At 46.0% G+C, this 20,627-nt stretch overlaps 1 protein-coding gene across 2 annotated transcripts in view; it reads right to left on the bottom strand.

Annotated features, from left to right (window-relative positions):
* Nucleotides 1-20,627, bottom strand: part of SEC24A (SEC24 homolog A, COPII component) — a 590,503-nt gene that overhangs the window by 383,248 nt on the left and 186,628 nt on the right. For both annotated transcript variants that reach the window (XR_015297552.1, XM_086931494.1), the window contains exons 6-7: nucleotides 17,112-17,296; nucleotides 1,048-1,150 (exon numbers count right to left, since the gene is read on the bottom strand). Coding sequence is in view for 1 of the 2 variants with exons in the window: in XM_086931494.1 (XP_086787620.1) it covers nucleotides 1,048-1,150; nucleotides 17,112-17,296 (288 nt within the window). In the remaining variant the exon portion in view is untranslated. The remainder of the gene's footprint in view (nucleotides 1-1,047; nucleotides 1,151-17,111; nucleotides 17,297-20,627) is intronic.

The raw sequence follows: 20,627 nt of genomic DNA, 5'->3' as shown, positions 1-20,627 counted from the left end.
TATGGTTCTATTTGGCAATTAATCAACCAGATAAAGAAGCCCCATCTTTGTGCTTTCTGTGCCTAAAAAGGTCTGCCTGGTGAGATACAATAAGAATACAACTGGTTTTATGGTGTCGCATGAAAGCTGTTGCCTGTGCTATTTGCAGGGGAAAGTTCCTGCTGGTTTTCTGTGTAATACGTTATTTCCTACAAAGCTACTAGCAAGGCAAGGACCAAAATTACATTATTTTTCAAGTGAAGAGATATTCAGAAGTAAGTAAAGCACATCTTTGTGTGCTACCACCAATATCTGGCATTGCTATGGCAATGTGTTGCATGCTGGTTTTTGTAGCCCACTACTGATTAGTTGCAATTCTCCCAGAAAGTGGCAAGTCAGCGGACGATAGGGCTAGACCCATGCAAATGTACCCTTATTACTCGAGTTAGGATACCCCTTGGCTGCTACTGATAAAAGATTCGATCTTATTAAAATTTTCCCTTTTTGCCTATAAATACAGGTACAAACAACCCCTTTTATATCTTTTGAACTATTGCAGTCGTATACTTGATGGCGAACTCCTGAGAACTTACTTCAAATGCTTTTTTCTGTGCTACATACTACTTAGCAGACTCCTATAGATATCTAACCATAACCAGCACTTTAGATTAGGGGGAATCTGCCTTGAGACCTTCATTAAAGAAAATTTGCAACTGATCGATAAACTTCACTGCAGCTACTGATTTTGTGTTTATGGTCAAAGAATATAAGAATGGCTGAAGCAGACATGCTTCTAAAAAATGCAGAGTATATCACCAGGCTTCATAGAAAACTGAACAATACCACTAAAGATAATGTGGAAGATAAACATTCCCTCTTAATAGTAGCAAGTAACCTTTCTGCCTGCAACATTTTTTCAAATAGAGCGTTTCAACTCTATGGGCTCGGCTGGACAGAAAGACCATGAGGAATATTTGTTTCGTGAAAACAACTCTGCAATTGTTTTGTCTTATTTTTGCACTGTTTAGTATAAATTCGAAATCTTTTCAAATATGTTGTGTCTCATACCGACAAGTCTTTGAAGGGATGAATCAAGAGTCCCAAGGGAAGCTTGGCTTTGTTCAATAAGGCCTGCGTTTGGGGGATGTTTGTCAGTGTAGAGCGGAACAACCTGCATGAAAAGGGTTGAAACAAAGATAACTTTAAAACGACATAACCTAAAGACACTCCATTGTCTTTCAGTAAAACAATATGATAAGAAAAGAAAGTATGCTACAACTTTGAATATGAAAAGAGTACAGTCATACCAGTCACACCAAGATTACAGAAGCTATGTTATGGAAATCTAAGTGGTAGATTGGTCATATCAAATTAATTGCTCTAACCATATTAAATAATGAGAGACTGCGAAAGCACCCATTGACCAGCTCAATAAAATGAGATCATTACATACTTATAATCCAAAGACGCCTGCGAACTCGCCGACAAACATTAATAGCATGCTTTGCAGGAGGAGATATTCAATTAGCTTGCAGACTGGTACGTTTCATGAAAATAGCAAACATTGTGCTAAGTCCTCCTGCCAGTACATGACATGCCAAACATCCAAAAATTAAACCCCGGAATCGTAACCTTTAATCTGTTAAGCAGTCTTCTTGTCAGATTAGTTTGCAAACTTTTAGGATATTGTAAGCAGAAGTTCAAATTGATGTCTGCTAAATGGAAACTCCTGGCTTTCAATTTTTTTATCTAGGTTCGTTTAAAGAAATTTTACAATTCTCACTTGCAGTAAATAGTACTAATATAAAAGTAAAAAAACACGTAATTTTTAAATGGTTTTCTAACTAACGTCATTGTAATGAAATGAATGGGCAGACTTGTATTTTTTTATTTGAAAACAAACTATCCTTTTTTCAAGATCCTACAGGATGGTACAGATTTAACACTAATATGCCAACATGCATCATTGAGAATTGCATTCGCAAACGGTGCGAATCGCAATTTTCGGCCGTTTGCGAATGCAATTCTCAAATTTGGGATGCATCATGCTTTTCTCAATTTTTAGGAATCGCAACCATGTTGCGATTTCTAAAATTGCGATTGCATTTAAGAAATCGCAATTTGAGATTTCTTAAATGCAATGCATGAACATTTTTATTTTGCAAATTCGCAAATAGGAAGGGGTAAATTAGCATGAAGTTGACCTTCATGCTAATTTGCGAAAACTTTAAAAAATGCACAAAAAAGCATTTTTGAAAGTTTCATGTTACACACACACATGTCCTTGGGACATGTGTGTGTGAAACTTGCACTTAAAGTTACATTTCAGGGGTGCAGGGGGGGGTCCTTTGGACCCCCCTCTGCACCCTTGAAAATGCATTCACAAATTGCGATTTGCAAAATGCTAATCTCAATTTGTGAATCCCTTCCCATTCATTCCTATGGGCCTCTTGGCCCATAGGAATCAATGGGAAGGGATTCCCTAATTGCGATTCGCAAATTGTGAATCGCAATTAAGGAATTTTTAGAAATCGCAAATAAAAATGTGATTTTTTGATACATAGCAATTTGGGATTTCTTAATTGCGATTCCTTAATTTTCGCAATTAATAAATCGCAAATGCTAACTTTGATGCATGTGGCCGATAGTCTGTTAACAACATGCAAATCTTTTTCAGTCTCTTTGAAATCCATGGCACAGCTGAGACACAAAAGGGACAAAACAATGACGCCAAGCCTTAGAAAGATGATTGACAAGTACTCACAGCCCTTGTATCCAAATCTGGGACCATAAACTGTGCTATTCTAAACTAATCTCTTTTGTGGATGTTAACTGTGGAATTTTATGACCATGCATAAATATTAAGATTAACTAAAACAACAAAATGAAACAACAGTTCACATATTTTCACACTTCAAATGTTGCTTCCCAGGTGACATCTTGTTCATAAACTGTGTTTGTGCTTCTTACCACCCTCTTTAGAAAGCACCACTTCAGTCCACAATACTCCTGGAGGGTCACATGAATACGACAAAAATGTGGCTGCTTCTTAAGATGAAAGTACCAAGGAGGAGAAACACGTTGCTGTGTTTATTACGATCGAAGATTTGAAAAGAAAGTGGAGGTTGAAGCTTCCAATAAAATTTCTATTAAAGTGAATTCACAGAGAAACACTGGGTCAAAATAAAATGGGAACAAGCATTGGCATAGTCAACATGTCTGGCTTGTAATACAACCAGTAGGCACAGGGAGGTGCATGCAAGCCATGCTTGTGAAATGTTATTCAATGTTATTCAATTCACTAAATAATGAAAAGTCAATGGGAGAGAGAACCCATTCGTTATCTGCAAGGGCCTTATTTATTTATTTATTTGTGTACTTATTGAGCGCGCAGCCTGTCACCCAAAGGGCATCCTGGCGCTTTGAACTTCGGCGGAACATCACTCACTGCTCAGACAGTTTTCGGGAACAGATGAGTTTTCAGCGCTTTCCTGAATGGTAGGTAATCCTTGTGGCTTCTCAGAGAGAGAGGCAGGGAGTTCCAAAGTCTGGCCGCCGCAACACTGAATGAGCGGCAACCCATCCTGACTCTCTGGAACCTCGGGACCACCAGCAAGTTGGCCAAAGATGAGCGAAGGGGCCGAGAGGCAGAGAACCACGCAAACATGTCACGAAGTGGTACTGGGCCCTGTTGGTGTACTGCCTTAAACACCAAACACGCAGCCTTATACACCACTCGCAGATGCACCGGGAGCCAATGCAGGTCTCTTAAAGCAAGAGTGGAAGAGCTAGACCTGGCACGCGACAGAGCCAACTTGGCAGCCATGTTCTGCACCCGTTGTAGCTTCCCCACCAGATTTTTTGGGGCCTCCAGAAGCAGCGCATTGCAGTAATCTAAGCGGCTTAGAATAGTGCTGCGAACTACCTCTGGCCTGGCCTGGGCGGGGAGAAGGGGCAGAACTTTGCGCAACATGCGTAACAGCATCATGCACGTAGAAATGGTTTTGTTTACGTGCAAGTCAAGCTGTAGGTTAGGGCCAAAAATAACCCCCAAGTTGCGAGCTGATTCCGCTGCCGCTACTGGTTCCGGAAAGGCAGTGGGCCAGAAGTTCTCTGGAAGATCCCGCGGAATTCGATCACTGGAGCAGTGGAGCACCTCCGTTTTAGAGCTGTTAAATTGGAGGGAGTTGGCCCGAAGCCAATCTGCTGTGGCTGCCATACAGCGATGAAAAGTCTCCAGCGAGACCGCGTTGTTTCCTTCCAGAGAAAAGACCAGCTGGGTGTCATCGGCATAGTTAAAAGCCGAGACACCAAAAGATTTTATAAGCTGGACCAGGGGGCGAAGATACAGCTTGAAAAGTATAGGGCTGATGGCCGAGCCCTGTGGGACCCCCTGTCCCACTTTCCTTGACTCAGAGCGGAATGGAGGAAGCGAAACCAGCTGTTGCCGGCTACCCAGATAAGAAGCCAGCCAATCTCTTGCACTCCCTGTGACCCCGCACTCCTCCAGTCTTCTGATGAGGGTTTGATGGCAAACCGTGTCGAACGCGGCCGACATGTCGAGCAGCACTAAAAGGGCTGCCCGACCACTGTCGACACGCGTCCGAAGGTTGTCCAGTACGGTAACCAGTGCTGACTCCGTCCCGTGCCCGGGACGGAAGCCAAACTGTGCCTCGTCAAACCAACCGATGTTCTCTAGAAAGCCTGAGAGCGAGCGGGTCACCCATTTTTCCATGATCTTAATAGGAAATGGGAGCAGGGAGATTGGCCTGTAGTTGGAAAGACAGGCAGGGTCTAACGTTGGCTTCTTAAGCAGTGGAGAAACTACTGCTAGCTTCCAGCAGTCAGGAACCCAGGCCGACTCCAAAGACTGGAGGCAGATGGCGTGCAACGGCGGGAAGAGTTCTGCATGGAAGACCTTCCAAAATTTGGGAGGTAATGGGTCGAGCGGAGAGCCCGAGGCAACCGTGTGAGCCAAGCTGCAGAATTCCTCATAAGAGGGACAGGGAAACTGTCTTAGTTGGGGTCGACTGGATAGAATATCCGGAGCTCCCAAGCAAAGACCTAGGTCACTCGAATGGGGTCGACTGGGTGTTCCGTCCGGAGCTCCCAGAATGGGACCAGGTGTGCCCATCTGGGGTCGACTGGATGGACCACCCGGAGCTCCCACACCAAGCGTACCCTGTGAAGGCGCTGCATCAGTCGGCTGGGGTCGACTGGGTGATCCGTTCGGAGCTCCCGCGCCAGGGCAAAGCCCGACTGACCGGGGTCGACTGAGCGGGCTAACCGGAGCTCCCAGACCGGGGGCAGAGGGTTTTTTAAGCCCTCTAGGATCTTAGCAGTCTTCTCCTCAAAAGCACCCGCCAGTGCATCGCACAGGGCCTGCGACGCCACGACCGTGTTGGCCACACAGGCTGGATGAGACAAGTCCCTGACAATTTTGAACAGGGCTTGAGATTTATTAGGCACCTTATTCAAGGTGGATTCCAAAAAGGCCGCCTTTGCCAACTTGATCTGCGCCTTATAGCCCTGCAGTGCGAGCCTAAACGAGGCCTTTGCCGATGGCAAGTACTGCTTCCTCCACGCCCGCTCAGCACGTTTGCAGCTCAGTTTAAGCAGTCGTAACTCTTCCGTATACCAGGGGAAGGCACGGTTCACTCTCCCTCGAGACCTACGAAGAGGCACCAGCTTATCCAACGAGTCAGTGATAGACTGACATAAGGAAAGATAACTTTCCTCCACCGAATTGCCCAGACAAAAGTTGGCTGGTAGTAATGCAGGTGGTGAGGATGACTTAGAGAGACGAGACCAAGGTCTACCCAGTTTTGAACCTCCTACCCCAGCGGCTTCCGCGGGGTAGACCCCTATACCAAGGGAGAAGGTCACCAATGCGTGGTCCGTCCAGCATTGGCTTAAAATATCGTTGACCGCTACTGATTGAGCGTCAGCGAAAATCAGGTCAAAGACATGCCCTCCTCTGTGAGTCGCAGAACCTACCAGTTGCTGCAGCCGAATGTTACCAAAAGCTTGACAGAGTGTTGTAAACGCCCCATCTAGAGGTCCACCCTGCCAAAGATTGAAGTCCCCCAGGACCAGCAACTTAGCGTGAGAGTTCGAGAGGTCATATATCAGATCAAGAAAGTCTGATAGGGAGGGGGCAGAGCCCGGCGGGCGATAGCATAATACCCCTGCGAGCTGTGTTCTTTCCTTGTCTTTGATGGAAAACCCCATCAATTCGAAGCCCGAAACCTCACTGATTTTAAGCTTATACAGACCTCAAGAGCGCTTGCAACATACAGATAAAGGTAACCTGTGGGCAGATGCTTAAAAAAAAAAAAAAAAAAAAAAGAAGAGCCATGTGATTCAGGGTATTGCTATTTAACGCTTTTCTGGTATTAAACCATAGAGCTGCAAATCTGTGACACATTCTTTTTGTTAGGTTTGGAGATAATGCCGAGCAGGCACTGCCTTACTGTGCTCTCCACTGGTTATAGTGGTCACCTGTTTCAGTTTTGTGACCACCTCCCTCCAGAGGTTGGCTACATATCTACAAGCCTATGACAGATGCAGGAACAAAGCATTTTGCCCTCTACATTTTGGGCTGGGGGGAGGGGGGGGGGGGAGGGGGATGGTCTTCACAAATTCTGTGTAATGTCAGTGGGATGAGGTATGTACAATGTAGGAAATTAAAATGTTCCAATTTAAATCTGGCAATGCTCACTCTCTTGCACCTGAGCATATGACAATTCCCAATCAATAAGGTTTAAAAAAAATGTTTTTTTAAAAAGATGTGAAACCAGCTTTGTCCATTGCCTAACAGAATCTCACGTGTGGTCGATGTCTCTGGGTTGGTCAGGAAGCTAGTCTGCATTTCAATGGCAGTATTTCACGGATTAGCATATGGTAAAAATTGGTCTTGGCCTACTCTAAATGCCCGACAAGACTCTTCTATGGTGACAAATGTTTCAGCAAAGTACAGATCACCTAATGAAAGATACTAACCCCTCCCTTCTTTGGGCCATGGGCAACATTTGGTCTACTTCGACGAATGGTTGAAGCCACCAGATCTTTAAAAATCGAAAACAAGGGTAGCTTCAATATCATTTCAACTGCGAGTTTCCCCACATGCAATATCAGTTGCACTATGTGTGGGATTTCTCGGGTGAAATGAATTCCCTTCATGAGACACTGGTAGTGGTATCTCGCTCATTAGTTCCCTAAGCAGTCTTTTCACCCAGTTATATTGCTCCATGTTCCAGCGGGCCGTTTTCTGCAACTGTGTCACCAGGTAATATAATTTCAGGTCTGGCAGTCTGAGGCACTCCTTGTTTTTTTTTTTTATGGCTTCCATTTTTACTCTACTCGCCCATCCTTATAAGACCAGAATGCTATCTTGTTCTTTAAAGGTGGATATAACGATTGGACACATGGAGTTATGTAGAATGTATAAGCATTGGGGAATATATTCGCAATAGAGAGCAGGAAGGTGTTCCAGAGTCAAACTGAAGCCATAAGGCCCTGAAGGACTCTTGCCATATTGTAGGAGTACTGTTTATCTGCTGTATGGGTTACCTGGATTCCAAGACATTAGAACCTGCCCTTCTTCCAACTCAGTCTCAGGTCTGGAAGGTCCTGCTGGACTCTACTCGCCAAGGCTGAAAGGGGAAACACCACTGTTTTGTTTCTATTTATCTGCAGTCCAGACACTTTCCCAAATCGGTCTAGCTCATGCAACAATCTGGGGCTAGACAACTGGGGGGGGGGGTGACAGATACAGTAAGTAAGGTGTCACCTGCTTGCAGAAATACTCCATGTGTTTCGCCGATCATGATCACCCATTCCGTCATCACCGCTCATAGTTTTATTGTGATTGGGTCGGTCACAAAAGCAAATAGTGGAGACAAGGGACAGTCCTATATGGTATCCCTATTGAAAGTCCTTTTATCCGACACCAAGGCTCCCGACTTTACTCTAGTTGTGGGATCTGTGTATAATATTTTAACCAACTTCCGGAACTTGGGGCCTAGGCTCACTTTCTCAAGTACGGTCATCAAGTAATAACAATTGAGCATATGAAACACTTTCATAATACTGAATGTTAGAAGCAGTCTCTCAATCTCAGATTCTACTACAGCATGCAGCACTTGATTAAGTTGTCTGAGATTCATGAGTACTACAGCCGGGAATTAAGCCATATTGGGCTATGTGTACCAGGTGTTCATCACAAAGAGCAACCTTTTTGCCCGGATCTTATAACTGTGTGTGTTACATGTATATTAATCATCGGGGTCTCTTTTCTGTTAAAGCATTATAAATACAACAGCTTTTCTCAAGAGTCTGGTATTCATCCTAGTGATCGAGCCTCATTGTATACCTCAAGAAGCCGTTCTGAGAACTGCGTTCAGAATAGCTGATAACATTCTGGGGGGAAGCCACCAGCACCCAGCAACCTACCCTTCAACATCTTTTATTTCTTCTGCTTGCTTATTTGTGAGCCTATGGCTTCTAGTTTTCCCCAGAAGTTCTGACACTGATCTAGCCTGAGACCTGTATTGGCGTTGTACAACTCAGCTAGGTTAGGTGAGAGGGTGTAATTGATACTGATTTAGGTAACTGCCTTAGAAGCAAACACAATATAAGTGGAAGAGGTCTTCCCCCTTTAATAACCAGGCCAACAGCATCCGCAATTTTCCACTCCTTATGCAGTTCTTGTCTGTAATCTCTACATGAAAATTTGTCTGGTGAAATTCAGGTTTCTTCCACTTTGAGTTTTGCTTCCAAGAGGATTAATCTGCTGGATGGATCGTCTGATATCCATTTCTGTGTGCTTTTCACACTGTAATTGCCAAACATATTGCTCATGTATTCGCTCCCAAAGGCTGCTTTTTAACGCTTCTCATTTGTTAACCCGTTTACTGTGATTCGGCTGATCCCCAGTTACGTTCTGAATGTGTGTCAAAAACTATTTCCAATTCCTGTTGAAATGTTGGATTTCTAGGAGACTCTTAACTAAGCGGCAAGTATTGGTTTTACTTCATGTCCACCCTGTGGTATACTTGATCAAGGGGGTGAGCAGTCAGAGAGGAATTTATTGAGGTATTGTGTTGCCTGTATTTTGGTCACTGAAGTGTATGGTACCAACACCCAATCCAGCATACTGTAGGAGTCCTGTGTGGTGGAGTAGCATGAGTATTGGAAGGGTTGCTCTCCAGATGTCCACACAGTCAACATCTGCCATGATCTCCATCATCGTGTCTGTAATACTGGGTTCTGTGCAAAGCCTATATGGACTTCTGTCCATGTAAATATCTTTTATACAATTAAACTCACCTGTCCATTATAAAGTGAAATCAATGTAAGGTGTCATGAGGCCATAGAAGGTCCAGAAGTAGGCCTGGTCATCCATGTCCAGTGGATGTGTGTTTACTAGATACATTTCTACCCTGTCCAGGAGACCATACATTACTATATATCTTACCTCCATATCCGTCTCAGAGAAGTGGCGCTGGAGAAAGGGACCGGGGTGCCTTCCAGAATGACACCCACCTCATTTCTTATGCTGAAAATGTGTAGGAGGACAGTTGTCCTTAGTTTTTTCCAAACTGTTACCTCTTTCTCTGCAGTTAGATAGGTCTCCTGGAGTAAGGCTGATTGGATAGAGTGGCACCTGAGGTATTTGTACACTATGTCAGTATCTTCACTCTCCCATCATACAAGTCCTGAGCAGAGTTACTGTCAATTACCCGGGAAAAGTCCTCTACCTCTCAGATAGTGTGATTGTCCTCTCTTTGTCTCTACTGTGCATATCCCCCTATTCCGAGCAGAGTCATCATGTGCTCTTGTGAATTCTTTGGTGCCATGGGATTTTATTACCCAGCACTCCTGGGTAAATGCTAAAAAAAAAAATCAAAACAACTTGTGTCTTTTCACTACTTCGGTTCACAGGCTAGCCTACAGCCTGTATGGTTATTTACATATGTTTAACTAAAACGACCAGTTGATCCATAGCGCATTCCCCAGCGTCCCTTGCTGGTAGTACCTGGAGTCGAAGTCTCGGCATTTGCTATTTTCGGCGGTGGCGAACAGATCTACGTCTGGAGTCCCCCACCTTTTGAAGACTTCTCCTAGTACTTCGTCGTTTATGACCCATTCGTGGTTTTCCTGAATCAGTCTGCTCAGTGCGTCTGCCTGAACATTCTTCACACCTGGTAGATGGGTAGCAGTTATCGTCAATCCTCTGGCCAGAAGCCAGTGCCAGATCGTTTGCGCCTCCCAAGACAGGGTGCGCGATCCCGAGCCCCCCTGCTTGTTGAGGTAATACATTGTGGTCGTATTGTCCGTCTGTACAAGCAGAGAGTTGGTCTGGAAGGATGGATGAAAGGCCTTCAGTGCCAAGTGAACAGCTCTGAGTTCCAGGAAATTGATGTGATACGTGGACTCCATCGGAGACCACGTTCCTTGAATCTGTAAGTCTCCCGAATGCGCTCCCCAGCCATGGAGAGAGGCATCCGTCACGATAGTCTGAGAAGGAATGTCCTTGTGGAAGGGAACCCCTCTGAGGAGATTCTCCACTGAACACCACCACTTCAGAGACTGAAGAGCATGCAGAGACAGTCGTATCCAAGATCTTTTCCTCTGGTCCCATTGGTCCTCCAAGCACTCCTGCAGAGGTCTCATGTGTAGCCGTGCATGAGGAGTGAGGAAGATACAAGAGGCCATCGACCCCAGAAGAGAAGACACCGTCCTCACTGTTGTAGATGGAGCGGTCATAAGAGCCAGAGCCTTCCGAAGGATCGATCGCCGTCGCTCCTCCGAAGGAGACCCGCTTGCTGACAGCGTATTGATGGTGGCTGCCAAGTACTGAATGCACTGGACCGGGACATACTTGGACATGCTGATGTGCAACCCCAGCTTGTTCAAGAGAACGCACGTCTTCTGGAAGTGTGCTTGAGCTTCAGAGAAGGAGGAGGCCTTGATTAACCAATCGTTCAGGTACGGGTAGACAAACACCTTGTTCTTACTGAGGTGTGCCGCTACCACTGCCATGCACTTCGAGAATGTCCAGGGCGCAGATTTCAGCCCGAATGGCAGCACTGCGTATTGGTAATTAGTGCTGACTTGAAATCGCAGAAACTTCCTGTGTTTGCAGGCAATGGGCACGTGGAAGTAAGCATCGTGTAGGTCTATGGCACAAAGCCAGTCTCCCTGTTGCAACTGAGGATAAATCTGATGCAACAACAGCATGCAAAACTTTTCTCTGCGAATCCACTTGTTTGCCTGCCGCAAGTCCAGAATGGGCCTGAACACGTTCTTGTCCTTCTTGCGAACCAGGAAGAACCGGGAGTACAGACCTCTTCCTCTTTGAGACAGAGGTACGTCTTCTATCGCCCTTTTCCTTAACAGGATATATGCCTCCGCCTGGAGCTCGTGCAGTTGGTACTGTGAGCTGACCGGAGGGATCGCTGGAGGCGGGCTGATGAACCGTAGACTGTATCCATTGCAAACAATATTCAGCACCCACTTGTCCCGAGTAGTTTTTCTCCACTCTGCCAGAAAAAATTGAACGCTTCCCCCCACCGGAGCGGGTAACGGATGAAGGGGAAGTAACCGCTCAGGGTCGAGACCCGGCCGGGCCCTTGTTCGCGGTAGAGGACTGCTGTCCCCCACTACCCTTCTGTCGTTTCTAGAAGTGTCTCCGGAACTGCTTTTGCAGTTGCTGCTGCTGTCCCGAAGACTGCCCTCGTCCTCTTCCTTGTGCGCCATAGCGCCTTTGGAACGGCCGGTAGGATTTCTTCTCTTTGGGCTTCTCCAAGCCCACAGCCGTAAGGGTCTTCGCCTCCGCCTTCATGCGGACCATCTCATCATCTGCGTGTTTTCCGAACAAGGTATCCCCGGAAAAGGGCAGGTTGGCCACCCGCTGCTGGGCCTCCAGCTTGAGTGACGTGAGCCGGAGCCAGGCATGTCGCCGCTGATTGATTCCATGGCAGTAACTATGGGTAGCCAACAAGGAGGCATCCGCAGCCGCGCTGATGACCTGATTGGACACCAGCATCCCTTCCTTGAGAATCTCTTGGAAGTCCTCCCTCTTGTCTCTTGATAGCAGTTCCACGAAATGTTGCAGGGAGTCCCACAGCGCCGGTCATAACGTCCCAGCAGAGCTGTATTGCTGGACGCCTTCATGGCTGTGGATGCGGTCCCACACGCCTTCCTTTCCGCTGAGTCGATCCATCGACTTTCTTTATCTGGCAGCACGGTGGAGGACGGGGAGGTAGAGAGTAATTTCCTGGCCGCTGTCACTATCACCGAATCCGGTACCGGATCTACTTTCAGAAAGGCAGGGTCCGAATCCGGGGCCCTGTACTTCTTTAGAAGTCGGGAGGGAGCGACCTTCACCACCGCTGGTGTGAGGAACAGCTCCTCTGCAGGTTCCTTCAATCCAGGTACCAGTGGTAGAAGAGGGCGAGGCAGATGCTTCTTGTGAAGCGTCTCGAATATCACTGGCGTCGAAGGTGTAGGAGCCGTCACAGCGATACCCAACTTCGTAGCCCCCCTCAGGAGGACCTCCTGGAAAGTGGCAATGTCATCCACTGGAGAAACCCTGGTCTCAGGGGAGTCCGATAAGGTTGGCAAGTAGGAATGGGTCCTGGAAGAGTCCGTGGTGGACCTAGACCCCCGCCTCCTATGGCGACGCCTTGATCTGGTGGAGGATCTATGACGACTCCTTGATCTTCCTCTCCGTCCGGAGCGTGAACGTGACCTCCTCGGCCGAGGACGATCAACCGGATCCACCGGAGCGGGTGACTTGGGCTTAGACGGGGTTTCGGTTTAGGCGTACCCTTGGGCGGCGTCGAAAGAATAGGCAACAAAGTCTACCTCGGTGGAACTGGAGGTGGCTTCACTGGCAACCCTGCCCAGGTTGCGGTGGAGGCAACGGAGGAGGAGTAGGAGTCCTCGGAGGGGGACCCCTCGGTAATGGAGGAGGGGGGAGTCACCTTCCCCGACGGGGTATACACCTCGGAATACACCGAGCCCGGCGAACCTCCTTCTCTACCAGCCTGGGGCGTTGGCGAACGTCCCACGGTGTCAGACCTCTTCCCGCTTCTCTTTGACGTCGAAGAACGGCGACCAGACGGCGAGCGCCGGCCAGCTGACGTCGAGAGTCTCTTCTTCAGCGACGAACGCCTTCGCCTCGACGGCGACCTTCAGCGCCTCGACGGCGACCTTCTGCGCCTCGACGGCGACCCTCTGCGCCTCGACGGCGACCCTCTGCGCCTCGACGGCGACCCTCTGCGCCTCGACGGCGATCCTCTGCGCCTCGACGGCGATCCTCTGCGCCTCGACGGCGATCCTCTGCGCCTCGACGGCGATCCTCTGCGCCTCGACGGCGATCCTCTGCGCCTCGACGGCGATCCTCTGTGCCTCGGCGGCGATCCTCTGTGCCTCGACGGCGATCCTCTGTGCCTCGACGGCGATCTTCCATGCCTCTACGGCGACCTGTGCCTCGACGGCGACCTGTGCCTCGACGGCGACCTGTGCCTCGACGGCGACCTGTGCCTCGACAGCGACTTTGACGACGAGGACCTCCTCGACGACGAACGTCTCCTCTTCGCCGACGGCGAACGGCGGTGTCGCCTTGACGGCGAGCGCCGACCCCTGGCCTGTCGACGTCGATCGGTCGACGCCGACGACGATGAAACAGTCACCGGGGACTTCGATGGTCTAGTAACATCCCTCGACGTCGTTTCGACTCACGACGACGGGGAACAGACCGTATTCATACCTCTCGACGCCGTAGTGGGCGCAATAGACCCAGGCGGAGAATGGTGACGTTTGCTGGCCTTCCTGCCCCCGGGGAGCCCCCCAGAGGCCTCAGCATGGGCAGAAGAAGCCCCTCCAGACCCACCTTGTGCCTTCAATCTGCTTTCCTCGAGGCCCTGAAGTCTGATCTTCTTCCTGTCCTTCAGGGTCCTGCCAGAGAAGCCTTGACATATCACACACTCCTCTGGGATATGTGAGGAAGGAAGGCAGAGGATACACACCTCATGGGGATCCGATTTGGCCTTCTTCCTGGAGCACTCAGGGCATTTATCGAATAATGCACGCATATTCGACAAAAAACAGAGTGCAATAACCAAGGAGAAAGGCACTAAAGTACAACAAAGTACTCAACTAAGAGAAAACTAGTGAAAAATCACCAAAAACCCTTAAAAAGGGAGAGCTCAATGCTCCAGGGTCCTGCTTGCAGGAGCCGGAAAAAAGAACTGAAAGTAAAAGGGACCTGCAGTGCATTCTGGGATACTGTGAGGTTCTGGAAAGTTCTCTTAAAGGCACAGTATCCTGTTTTGAGCCACATAATGGCAGCCTATGGGGCTTGTCTGTCCACGTCTTCCTCTCCATCATTCCAGAGTTTTTTTTTGCTGAAGGCAAGGGAAATCTGGACAGGCTTTGCTGTTTGTGGATTTTTGGTGGAATTTCTAGTTGAAGTACTGGACAGTGTAGCCTGTTTTTAGGCTGCATTATATGTCTTTAAATTCTCTCTTAAGTGTCTCTGCAGTTCTGCAATTTTTCGACACTTTAAGAGATTATTTTTGATTGCTCCGGGGTCCACGCACATGGGCGGGACTATTCACTAGAGTAGGACTATACACAGAGATCCCCTACTACAGAACTGTTATTTACATATGTTTAACTAAAACTAAACAACATCCTATGACTAATCAACCTATGTGCAGAGGGCTGTGAATCCAGGGGGCTTGCTTTCTGAGTGGGACTGAATAACAGGAAACCCAAAGACTTGACGCCTCTGCTGTTTTAGACTAGTGTCTAACTATCCGCTACTAGGTAACCAGAGTGGCCATTTCAGCTATTGTGCTTCTGCCACACTAGTAAAACTCCCATCCCCCATTCTGCTCTAGAAATTGTGCTCGGACATCTAGTCTGTGATTTTTAGTAGGTCGGTTGCTCAAGATGTAATTTACTCAGAAAGAATTGTAGTGATGCCCTCACCCACAGCAAGTGACCATGTTACGTGACAAACCCTCTCTCCCTCTAGTGTACATTTGTATGAAATGTGGTGTGCATCCCACTTCCTCACCCCTGCTCCACAAAACATTATGTTCGGCTTGTGATCGAGTGTCCCTCAGGCTGGATATTGTCACCACTCTGGCTTGGCTATGTCCTATGTCTACACTGGTGTATTTCCTGAGCTGGTCTCAGGCGTAGTAGTTGACCACTGCTTTTTAGCGTGTGCTTTCTATTGTCACACCAGCCCTAGTGTTTCATCGTGATGTAACTTCACTGTTGTATCCCTCTGTGTTGACCCGCGCGATCTTCTGTTGTCTGATCGATCTATGAAGGCCTTTACATGATCACTGGTGTCTGCAGGGGGCCACTTTCTGCCCTGCAATATCTCCGGTCTCCAGACTTTCCCACATTTCCTCTGGAATAGTGAAACCATTTTATCTTCTATTGTGCAATATTTTCAATTTGGCCAGGAACTGGAGCATGCATTTAAAATTCATGGCTACCAATGCATGCTATACTTTAACAACCGATTGTCTGTTTTTGCACATTCTGGGTATAATCAGGGATGATTCTGATGACCTGGTCTTCATATCTAGTATGCTACTAACATCTGACCAACTGAAGGATAATGTTCCTGTCATGGCAGTGTAGGAGCCAGGCAGGCTATGAGGTTCCCTGTAGTTGGCAGAGGAGCCAGTCCTCAGTGTGCTCTCTTGATGGCATGGAGCACCAACAGGTTGCAGTGCAGTCCTGATCCAATGAACTAAGACATATTCCTCCTCCGCCAGCTCTTGGTGGGGGAAGGCAAAGGGGGCATAGAGTCAAATTAAAACGGTGCATCGTACTTACTGCTGAACAGTTTCAGATCAGCCCATTTATGGGCTATGCACCATCTAGTATAAGGCTGTGACTTTATTCCCACAATTTTCTCTTAACTGCCTTGTTTATGGCAGGCCTACTCTATCGCTCCTCTTGAGCGCGCTTGGGTCATGTTGCTTGACTAGGAGCCACACAGCTTGTGCTCTGGATTATATATCAACTTGTGCGCTCAGCATCTAATGGTCGCTCACCCCGAATGTGCTACATGGTAGTCAAGCTTCTATCGGGGTGCCCACTTCTATTTCCTTGCAGCTCCTCGCTTTGTGGGCCTTCGGCATCCAGGAGGCACTCAGCACATATACCAGGCCACGTGCAAGTCTCCTATCTGTGGCTCAACCCACAGACTCTATTCAAAATAGGTCCAGGTAGTCCTCACAGGCAACATCCTCCAGCCAGCTCCACTCAAGCTCCACACCCATCGCTGAGGGGAAAAGTCACAAACCACCAGCTGCAAGTAAAATCATTTGCTTGCTGTGACCTCCGTGATGTTACTCAGTTGCCTTCGGCCTACACTACATAGCAGTTACAGGGGAATGGCCGTGGCCTCCTCACCACTCACTTCACCTCCAGAAGTGGCAGAGCTTCAGCACTCACATCTTCTGCGGGTCGCGCAGACCTGCGGCCAACATTTTGAGGTTTCGGCTCTGTACTGGCTGCATAATTCCTGCCCTTGGCTCAAGATTGTCGGTACTAACTGTTCATGTCTGACCTATTCCTGCAGTCAAGCGAGATTTTGGTGGCTCTCACTCAGCCCTAGCAAAAGGATGTCAATTTAGGATGAGGCCCCTTGGAGATTGGGCTCAATGCCAGTGCTCGGCCATCTTGTCATGCCACGCCTCCCATGTATACCAACATAATAATGTAATTTACTGTACTTAATAAATATGCGAATGCCACATCAGCAGAAGCAACACTGGTGTCAGTTACGGCTCATGAACCATAAATTGGCAAGAACTAAAAATGCAATAGAATGGCGCACATATGCGATAAATGGTCTAGCTGATGCACACACAATACAATCAATAATGTCTCCTTTGGTACTAATAACTTTATTTTAAAGAGGAACCAAAGTCAAACACTCATGTACAGGTCAAGCATCAACAGTTCTTAATACTACCTCTTTACCAAGTACACTGTGGTTTTTTGACAATTCGTTAGAAGAATAACTGTTTCTAAACAGAAAATACAATGGCAATTTTATCTCTTTACAAAACATGCATATGTCTTACTCTGGGCTACAATTCAGCTTCTGGATGTCTTCATGCAGGTTAGGAAGAGGAGGTTGCAGAGGATTGGGAGGAAGCATATTTCTTTCCTGTAGTAGGTTTACTGGTCGTAGACCTTCTGGCTGCTGACTTTGTTGAAGACTCAGTCCACCCAGTGATGAAGTCAACTGATTAGGACCCATTGATGTCTAGCGAAAATAGAACATCGGAATTAAATGTTATTATTGTTGCTGTATGACTTTAGACACAATTACCACATCCCAGAAGAATGGCATAAATTGCTGCCAAGAATAGGTATTTACAATCCAAGATATACTGGCTTTCAACATAGTACTTAGTTAACTGCTGCTGCCATTGGGTTGACAAAGCAGAAAGTGGATTAAGTAGGTAATATCAGTGACTCGCATACATATGCAGCCATGTTACAACCCTTGCACCTTGAACTGCTAATCGGATGGCATTCTAACCCACCCCCACCCAATAAAGTCAAGACTGTACTAGAGGAGAAATATCAGTAAGGTTTTCTCGGAGAGCACTTAATTTTCTTCTCTGGTTACAGTCTGAGGTACCACCTGTGAGTACACAAAACAACTAAACATTAGTCTGAAAGATTAATCACAGTTTGCTGAGTGTGTACTTGTAAGCTGGAAGGAAATCATACTTCAGTAACAAAGATAATTCAAGAAATAACCTAAACACTGCCACATAACATAATACAAAACACATTCATAATTTAAGACATGCAGCATTTAAAATCCACCACAAAAGACTTCAATATGAATTTATAAATAAACATCTCAGCATCGCCATCACATGTTTGCAAAAGTAATAGAGATACAACCTTATTCTAAAACTAGTCAAACTTGCTGATCTTCTAGTGGGGTTAAAGGCACCTGAAGTGGAGAAGCAAGGATACCCAACAATTATTGTTGAATATTGATTTATAAGACGTTCAATTACTCTGGTTCAATGCTTTCAACAGTAAAAGCAGGGAAACACATCAGTATCCTTTTAGTTGACTCCAGGATCTCTGATTCTTGTTGATAAAACCTGAATCCGTATTACTTCTCATTATCTAGGACTTCAGAAGGGAAAAGAAATAAACTTGTCTCACTTGGTGCCTTTGGAAAGGTTTTGTTTCAGTTAAGAACACAGGGCAGACCCCTTCTCTGAAAACGATTGCCTTTTTGTCTCATCTAAGTTTGTTAGCTCATGCATGTTGTTAGTCTGATGTTAGCAACAGGATTTGCTGGGGCCGATACCCAGAGCAACTACCAAATTATGGGTTAGTTATCACGTCTCCTCAACCAAAGGTCTTCATACTCCTTCATGATGGTAATAATTTAAGCCTTTTTTTATCCCCAGGTCGCCTGCCATAAACATGTATTTGGGGATTTTTGATGATGCCAGCTCCATTCTACCTGTCTAATTTCTTTTAAACAGCTTGTAAAATTCAAGGTTCTCGGACTTGTATTACCTATTTATCAAGAGCCTTAACACTGTTGCTGATTGTATAATCAGACCATGCAATACATAAAAACTACCACTGAATTTCAATATTCAGACCAGGCCTAGAGGTGATTTTATCTAGTTCTAGATGTATGCCTAACATCTATAAGAAACTGTCATTTCTTTCCAAAACGTTCTCAAACATGTCTATAATAAACTTCCCTTATAATTAAAACTATATCAATCATTGTAGAGTTAAGAAAAATAATTTTGAAAGGAGCAGATAAAAACGCGTAATTTTATTTAACATTTTTATATAAGTTCCTTACATTTTCTTTTAAAGTATTGTTTAAATATGCCAAATTGTCAATTATCATTCATCAGTTTCACAAAGCTACTTTATAATCGTGCACTGGAGCTATTGAAGCAAGTCACAATTATGTCATGGCAGGACTGATATGTGTACGATTACATTTGAAACGCAACAAATTACATAAGCTAAACGTATGCGCTTATAACTGAAAAACCATCACTTAGAATCTTATCTTAAGGCATTACATGTTTGCTGAATCTCACCCAAGTTAAACATACCAAAACAAAGCCAAAAACACAGCATTTTTGTGTCCCACACCAGGGCTAGATAGTGACAGTGATTGTTATCATAGCTTCTACTTAAAAGAATGCTGTGCTCTTGGGTTTCAAAAAGCAATAAATCATTAATAGTGGATGACTGCATTATTATTATGATTTTTTTAATAAAACATGCGTAATATTGCGCTTGGTCCCATATTTTCTATATATTTAACTGTTCCAATAAAGATCTTTTAGCCAAATTCGAAAACATTGCGTCCTTTAGCGGAGGCAAGTCCAATTATTTGGAAATTTCTGTAAAAGACCTTGCCTCTGCTGGTCTCAGCCTAAACCAAAATGTAAGGATAGTCTAGTTGTGCTCCAAAGATTGCTCCTGTAATTGGAACTCCAATCAAATGTGCTCCTGGTTTGCTGAACACTAAATCAAAACAGTGATCTGAAGAAATTACATTGGGCTGTATTCAGCCAATCGGAAAGGTTCATCAGGTAGACTTACACATCGTATGGTAGTGTTGGTAGAAATTTTGCTTTTACAACTTCTTTTAGGAGGTTGCAATGAGAGGCTTGGCTATTTGCTTCATTTTAAAATGTTTATGTTAAAGGTGCCATTTTATTTTCCATTGATATATGGTACACATTTGTACAGCCTTGAGCTTGTAGAAGTAGAATTGGTGAACCTTACAAGTGGTACCACTTTTACCTTGCAGTAATTGATCTCTAGGTTACTGCCACAGCAATAGTCTCCTAGGGCACTTAATGTAGGTTGGAAACCAACCTGGTTTGATCAAGCAGAACCGTATCAATAGCATATTTCATTATAAAGAGAGAACACAGCAGGATTAGAGACAATAGGGGAGGATAAATCAGAGGCTGTGTCAGTGACAGTGGAGTCTGCTGGGATTAGCTTTCCACCCGTGCAGTCATCGGCAGCCACCTGCAGTCACTACAGCCACTGCAGTCACTCCCAGCCACCCCCTCTCATCGTCGGGTGAGTGCATGGTCACTTAGTTTCAGGTTCCATCAAGACTCGGTGGCCATGAAGACCACCACAAGTTCATTGCTAGAAGTTCAAGTGAAACAGAAGGACTGCTAAGGAACAAAGAAGGAAATGAGATCAGGGAAAGTTCGTCAAGTGGCGACAGGCAAAAAATCAAAAGAAATCAAACCTAAAAAATCCTTAGAGGAAGGCTCACCTACAAGCCAAAAAGGAAAGTCTGCACAGTCGAGAGAGAGGCTGGTCTCAGCGCCGACTCCCGAAACAACAACGCTGAGCCCGAGAAGGAAAACCAGGATTTACAAATTCTAAGACTTAAAGGACCCTATGGCGGCGATCTATGCACCAACAGCCGAGGCCTCCAAATTGCCAAGCCCCATCTTTCCAGACAGTACAAATGCCCCCTTGGCACAAGTTTCGACTAAAATCAATGATGCTTTAACAGGGAATCAAACCCCCACAGAATCTAATGATAGAAAAACTAT

The sequence above is a fragment of the Lissotriton vulgaris genome, chromosome 7 (assembly GCF_964263255.1).
Source record: "Lissotriton vulgaris chromosome 7, aLisVul1.2, whole genome shotgun sequence".
In the NCBI taxonomy this organism is placed as follows: domain Eukaryota; kingdom Metazoa; phylum Chordata; class Amphibia; order Caudata; family Salamandridae; genus Lissotriton; species Lissotriton vulgaris.
This window is presented reverse-complemented; position numbering and strand designations above follow the sequence as displayed.